The sequence below is a fragment of the Alexandromys fortis genome, unplaced genomic scaffold (genome assembly GCF_014885135.2).
Source record: "Alexandromys fortis isolate MF-2015 unplaced genomic scaffold, M_Fortis_MF-2015_v1.1 scaffold_56, whole genome shotgun sequence".
Lineage (NCBI taxonomy): Eukaryota > Metazoa > Chordata > Mammalia > Rodentia > Cricetidae > Alexandromys > Alexandromys fortis.
In genome coordinates, this window is record NW_026067935.1 from 9387264 (window position 1) to 9394552 (window position 7289).

General features: G+C 49.7%; 1 protein-coding gene across 5 annotated transcripts in view; it reads left to right on the forward strand.

Annotated features, from left to right (window-relative positions):
* Igf2bp2 (insulin like growth factor 2 mRNA binding protein 2) overlaps positions 1–7289 on the forward strand; it is a 111912-nt gene that overhangs the window by 101150 nt on the left and 3473 nt on the right. For all 5 annotated transcript variants that reach the window (XM_050146553.1, XM_050146551.1, XM_050146556.1 and 2 more), the window contains 3 exons: positions 1065–1181; positions 4718–4792; positions 6572–6703. In XM_050146553.1, coding sequence (XP_050002510.1) covers positions 1065–1181; positions 4718–4792; positions 6572–6703 — 324 coding nt within the window. The remainder of the gene's footprint in view (positions 1–1064; positions 1182–4717; positions 4793–6571; positions 6704–7289) is intronic.

Below are 7289 nucleotides of genomic sequence, written 5' to 3' on the forward strand. Positions count from 1 at the left end.
AATAGAAATAAAACCAGTTAGGAAATATTACTAAGCTAAAGAAAAGTTTGCAGTAGGCAGGGGATGTGGTTCCACTGACAAAGTACTTGCCATCCAAGCATGAGGACCCGAGTTCAAATCCTAAGCACCCATATAAAAGCCAGGTGTGGTGGGGTGCTCCTTGTGCTGAGGAAGTAGTCGCAGGATCCCTGGATCTCACTGGCCTGGTAGTCTAGCTAAATGAGCAAGCCTAGGTTCCATGGGATACTCTGTCAAAACTAAGGTAGAGAGTGACTGAGAAAGCCTCTGGCCTCCAACATGTATGTATACTCATGAACATGTGCATAGGCTTACACCACACTAGACTTTTTTTTCTCATTTTGCTGGAATTCTTAAAAGTCTAATAACTGAAGACAACATCATTCCCATAAGAAGTATTGGCAGCCTGGCCCAGGAGCCTCTCTTTCCTTGGGGTTTCCAGGGAGAGATGGCTTGCCCCCCTCCCTCGTGGGGCCTGGGCACAGCAGGGTGAGTCTCCTTGTGAATTGGTAGTCCTAGTGATGGGACAGACTGGACAGCTGTCTCTGTGGCCAGGTGTGTTTAATAAATTTTTACTGTTTCACGTATTACTATATATATGCAGGCTGGAGCGGGCCATGGCACCATGTGGAGGTTAGGCCAGTTTGTCTCCTTCCATGGCAGGTTTCAGGGGTTGAACTTGGGTCATCAGGCTTGCATGATAAGCACTTTTTAATCCACCACACCGTCACAAAATAACCATTTTGGTTCTTGGATGAAGGCACAGGAAACGTGTGCATTAAATCTGTGTATGTCAGAGAACCCAGGAAAGGGCAGATGCTTGTGCCCAGCAAACACGGTTGCTCAGAGGTGCTCATAGGCTCATGCTGTCCTGCTTGGGTTCATATACAGAGTACCAGGCCACACAAAGATCAAACGTGCCGGGTTGGCCGTCTCTGGCCATCTCCCCGGGTAGTGAGGCCTTCCCGTTCTGGTACTCTCAGGGTTACTTGGCTGGCCATGAGGTGCCAGGTTAGAGGGACAGTTGTACACTTGTTCTTTTCTAGTACCCAGAGCAGGAGACTGTGAATCTCTTCATCCCAACCCAGGCTGTGGGTGCTATCATCGGGAAAAAGGGGGCGCACATCAAACAGCTGGCTCGATTTGCTGGAGCCTCCATCAAGGTAAGATTCTTGCCACCAGCTGCCTGTCCCCATGGTCCTCCTCTTGTCTGTGCCAGACAATTCTTACAATCTCCCTCCCCTGCCCAGAGACAGAATCTCCTCCCATTCTTCATCTTACTCCTTTCCTTTCGACCAAACAACTAAGTCAGAAGAAAGCTACGAGTAATGACCAAACCGCATCCTCCGGGGATTAGCATTGTCCACTCTTCCCAAGAAGATAAAAGAAGACTGAAGATTTATCCCAAGCTAAGGGCGTGTGCTCGAGTGGAATGAGCATTTGTGCTTAGCACTCAGCACATCCGAGCTGCTGTTAGTCCGTGCTTCAAGGATTTACAGACTGTGAGAAGAGAAATGGAAGGAAGAGCTTTCTGGAAAGTGCTGATAAAATCATAGATGGGGCTGATAGCATCCCCTGTTAAGAGACTAGGACTGAGCAGAAGGCTAGGGAAGTCCTCTTGGTTTGTAAAACTGTTGTGTGCAGAAGTGGCTGCAGTTAGTCCCGGATTCTGCCTCCCTTATTGTCAGGGATAGTTTGCCGCAGGCCTGCCTGGAGCTTTGCTCCGCTGAGACGCTGCAAACCCCATGGAATACTTGCCATTGCTATGGAAAATAATTCTCTACTATAAGACAACCCAGAATTACGAAAACAAGTTTCATGACTTGGAGAGAAAGAATACTTACACTTTCTCCCTGAGAGCTGGAATTTCTCCCACAGAAAGTATGACAGGGAAAACAAAACAACAACAAAAACTTCCTGAATTGTGCAGAATGAGAACTGCAGTGCCACTGGGGAAGAGTTGCACCTTGCTGGACTCTCAGACTGCATCTGTCTCTGCAGTTAAAGACTCACATTTGAACTGGGTGAAGCCTAGACCAGGGTGGCTGCCATGTGGGTGTGGGGTCCGCTCTGCCCAGTGGCTTGACACAGGCTGCATCCTGGCCTAGCTGATGGAGAAAGCGAGGATGAGAACAGGCTGGCTGCACCCAGAAGATCTTTGCTGGTGCTCGGTGCTGTGGTCAGGAATGCTGAAGGACCACAGTGAGACAGTTTGGACTAAAGAGCTTTGCGGGCCCTTTCACCCCTGCCCCACTTTATTGGGGAAAGTGAGCCATGGAGAGAATAGGGACTAAATGAAGCCTAAGCCAGCCTAGCTCTTGGATAGATTAAATCCCATTAACTTCTAGCAATAAGCATCTCCTATGGCTGACCACAGCAGTAATTTCCCCACCTGCTAATGCTTGTGAGAAATGGAGCCCAGGAAGTCTGACTGTCCACCCAAGGCCACAGAACTAGAGTGTGATTGTCCTGTTTCTGCTCCATGACTGCCTTCTCCCATAGCAACCCTACTGATCATTCCCAGTTAGCGCCTTCAGGGAAATGCAGAGGGGCAGGAGGAGTTCAGGCACAGAGGTGACTAGTCCATTAGACATCACTCCACAGCATTCTCAGTTAAGGATTTAGTGCCGGCGTTGGATCTTGAAGTTGACAGGGCTTCCTGCCACCTGCCGCAGGGCTAGCCCATCCCAGCCTCCATCCCCTGGACAGACTGTGACTGCCACGCAGAAATAACTTCCTGCCATGGTCCTTGAGCTTCCCTATTCATTCTTTATCTTTGGCTCCCATCTGTCCTCATGCCACAGAGTAAGTAGTCAAGGCCAGAGGAGTCTTCAGAGGCCTTGATGAAGGGGTCCCTCTTTCTAGATCAGTGCAGGTGCCAGCGTGCTATGGATGAGTGTTCCCAAGAAAGCTGGGACTCAGTGCTGGACTCTGAGGTCCTAGGGGAGACCCTTGTTTAGAGCCTAGATGGGTGAAAACAGAATCATTCCTCTGAGCTTTGGAGACAGTATGCTCACACAGCAGTGGGAAGGAACCTCCCTGACCCTGGGTTCCTTCTGCCTGAGCGGCCCTGTAACAGACTGTGTTCCTCCTCTTTTGTTTGTTTACTTGCTTGCTTGGGAGTCGTGGTCTCATAGCCTCGGCTACTTGCAAGCTTCCCTGTGGAGCCTACAATATGGCCTTGAGGTCCTGATTCTCCTGCTTCCATCTCGGGAGTGTGGTTTGCAGCTGTTCTCGCTGTGCTCGGCTGTGCAATGCTCTGAGGAACAGAGTTGAGAACTATGTCGGGCCTTGCACAATGCGTGGTGTGCTCACCTGTAGCTCCTGGCTCACCCTTAGGTTCCTGCTGACATGAACTGCCAGGTCCAGCTCGGTTTTGTTGTCTCCTCCTCCTCCTTCCTCTTCTCCTTTAAAGATTTTTTTTTAAGTAAGTCAGAATGTGCTGGGAGGAAAATGTAATGATTGTAATAATATAAAAATGTCTTAGCCAGTGTTCTACCGATGTTCCACTCCCTAAGTATTCAAATATGAACCTCTGGGGGCCATTCATATTCAGACCACCACATTCCACCCCCTACCCCCATAGACTTGTAGCCATATCATAATGCAAAAAATGCATTCAGTCCAACTTCAAAAGTCCCCATAGTCTATCACAGCGTCAACACTGTATAACACTCCAGAGACTCACGGCAGTCTCTTAACTGTAATCCCCTATAAAACCAAAATCAAAAGCAGATCACATACTTGACACTGCGGTGAGGCAGCAAAGGGAGGAGAAGAGGCACAGTGAGGAAGTGCCGGACCAAAGCAAACTGGGCAAACTCCGAACTCTGCATCTCCACGTCTGATGTTAGCTTGTCTCTCTTGGACTGGTTCCACACCTGTTAGTAGCTCTCCTCTGGCGTCCCCAACATCTTGAGGACTCCAAGGTGATCCAGGCTTCGCCTGCACAGCTTCATGCAATGGCCTGTCTGGGCCCTGGCACATGCCTGGTCTCTGTAACTTAGTCACAGAGGGAAATTTCCCAACACCTGTCTTGTATCCTTGATTCTAAAGCCGGAATCACATGACTGAAGCTGCCGCTCCTTAAGCATTCAAATATATGAACCTACGGCAGGCCGTTCTTAGACCACCACAGACCTCCAGCCAAATTATTGGTGAGGTCCTTGTTTGTAATCTCACGGGATTAAGAGCTAGCTGATGAGTGGGGATGTGCACAGGAGAAGGGTTTGCAGAGCCATGACCGGAACCAAGGAAATGTCACTCAATGACAGCCATACCTGCTCTGCCTCCTCGTCACTTACGGCTGGTTCCTCTGCGAACTGAGTGTTAGAGCCAGGCTAACCTTTCCTGCAGCTCTACTGGTCAGATGGCGTGGACTAACCCTCCTTCTCTCTAGACGAGGGGGTTGACAGAGCCCCTTATCTCACAGGACTTGACTGGGGTAAGAGGCAAGTTGCTGAAGGGGGCTCACTGCAGGGACAGGCAGTAGCTAGACCTGACCTGCCCTGCCCTGGGTAGCCAAAGACTCATATTTGATACCGAGGATTAAGGTCATGACTTCCTAAGACTCAGGGCAGAAATGTCACTGTGTCAGTGTGGAGCTCGAAGGCGGAAGCCTTGTCATCAGCTGGTGTGAGCATGTTCTCAGACAAGCAGAGGGGCTCGGCCTCAGCGTGTTCCTTTTCTCGAACTGCAGATAGCTCCGGCAGAAGGTCCGGATGTCAGCGAAAGGATGGTCATCATCACCGGACCACCTGAAGCCCAGTTCAAGGTCAGTGCCAAAGATCATGCTGGTGTTGAGGTTCGCCTGTGGTGGCCTCGTGTCCATCTCCCCCTCCGGGTCCTCATTGCTCCTCTGTGCTCTGCCTTCTGTCCACGGAGAGGTGGGTCATCTGTAGGTGCCCAGTTGGGATGGTAGTACCTCCAGCATGTCTCTGATTGGGTGGCTTAGGTCCCCCTCACGTCGTGGGTGTTAAAATGGATGCCGAGGAGAAGCTTTTTGTAGTGGGTACTCTGGCAGCCTGTAAGAGAATTCTGGTAGCACTGTAGAGTTCCTCTATAGGGAGCTTTGCTTTGTTTCTGATGTTGTTCCTCTAGGAACATTAAAACTTGAATTTCAAGAAGTTGGAGCCGGGCAGTGGTGGCGCATGCCTTTAATCCCAGCACTTGGGAGGCAGAGGCAGGTGGATCTCTGTGAGTTCGAGACCAGCCTGGTCTACAAGAGCTAGTTCCAGGACAGGCTCCAAAAACCACAGAGAAAAACCCTGTCCCGAAAAAAAAAAAAAAAAAAAAAGTTGGAAACGTGTATTGATTTATAAGAGTTCAGCCCTTAATAATTGAAGTCATAAGGAATCAGAAGCCTTCAGCTAGAAAATGAATGGACAAACGTGGTATACCCACACAAGGGAATATTATTTTGACACAAAAAAGAATGATTTACCCAATGCATTCTACCAAGGGATGAACCCGGAGAAACAAGAGCTTGTAGGTCATGGTTCCTGGTATGCAAGAAGGGGTGGCAGCTAGCTGCTGATAGGCCAATCCTGGGAGCTGAACTGTATGGTGGTGGCAGCTAGCTGCTGATAGGCCAGTCCTGGGAATTGAGCCCAGGGCTCACACGTAGGGGGCAGCAAACTCTCAGCTGCTGAGCCACATTCCTAACCCTCTTCCAATTCTTTAAAATTTTTAATTATTTATTTATTATGTATACAGTATTCTCAGTACTCTGCCTGCAAGCCAGAAGAGGGCACAGATCTCATTACAGATGGTTGTGAGCCACCATGTGGTTGCTGGGAATTGAACTCAGGACCTTTGGAAGAGCAGGTGGTGCTCTTAACCATTGAGCCATCTCTCCAGCCCTCTTTAAAAATTTTGATACAGGGTCTCCCTCAATTGCTCAGGTTGGCCTTAACCTGCAGTTCTTTTCTTCAGCCTCCTGAGAAATTGGGTATTACAGGCTTGTGCCAGCACTGGGCAATGGGGGAGGAGCCTGAATATTCTGGATGGTGGTGATGGGCCCACACGTATTGACTACCAAGTACAATACTGAAGTAATGACTTCACTACCAGGTGCAGGGTCGTGAGTTCGATTCCCAGCACCACAAAAACAAACAAAACCAGCAGCATGTTTAGACTCAGCAAATGCTGTCACCATCGGCTTACCTCCTTCGATGACTAGAGAAGTGAGCAGACAGTGGAGGGGAGTTAAGAATGCCTTGAACAAATTCAGCCAACCAAAGCTACAGGTGCTGGGGATATGGAAATAAGGATGCAGTCTTAGTGGCTCGCCAGTTGCTCCCAGCCAAGACACGCATTCCCTAGAGGGAGTAATCGCATGCAAACCAAGAGGCTTGGCAGCGTGTCCAGATTCCGGTAGAGTGAGGTTGTTCAGCGCATGAGCGTCCCGGCTCTGTAAGGCTGAGTAGCTGTGCAGCTGCCCGGGTGCCCGGAAGAGACCCCATACACCCCATCACTGAGACTCCTGGTTCCTGCACAGCCCCCACAAAGCAGTGTGGCGGCAGCTAGCCCTTACCAGTCATCTTCTTCTCAGGCTCAGGGACGGATCTTTGGGAAGCTGAAAGAAGAAAATTTCTTTAATCCCAAAGAAGAGGTGAAGCTGGAAGCCCACATCCGAGTTCCTTCGTCGACAGCTGGCCGGGTGATCGGCAAAGGGGGGAAAACCGTAAGTCAGCTCCCCACTCGAGTCCCTTCGCCTGGATGGAGTTCCCTGCCCGGGCCAGGCCTGACGACCCTCAGATCCTCACGAGCTCTTTTGCTCGTTCTCAACATGTATGAGGGCCTTGTGATGACACACCTGGGCTCTGACAGGCTCAGGTTGAATGAGGCATGGGGATTCCGAGGGCAGAGATGTCACCAGCAGGGCCTAATCCCATGGTGTCACACTTACTCTATTCCTGAGTGCTGTGCCACCTAGCCCTGTTTTTATCTGAAAGACAAGAAGGCCATCTTTTGCTCCCTCCCCACATACACATCCGCATGTAGCAGATAGGACCCATTTGAGACCACTCTCTACCTGGTTTCCAAGTTCCGAGACTGTAACTCTGCCTTGTGCTCTCTCCTGAGGCCCTCTCACTCTCCCGTTTTCTGGTTCTTTCTCAAGTCTGGCGGTCTACTCTAGGGGAGTTGGCTCAGTAATAGGATGAGAATTTTTATTTATTTATTTATTTATTTATTTATTTATTTATTTATTTATTTATTTTTTGCTTTTTGAGATAGGGTTTCTCTGTGTAGCTTGGGAGCCTGCCCTG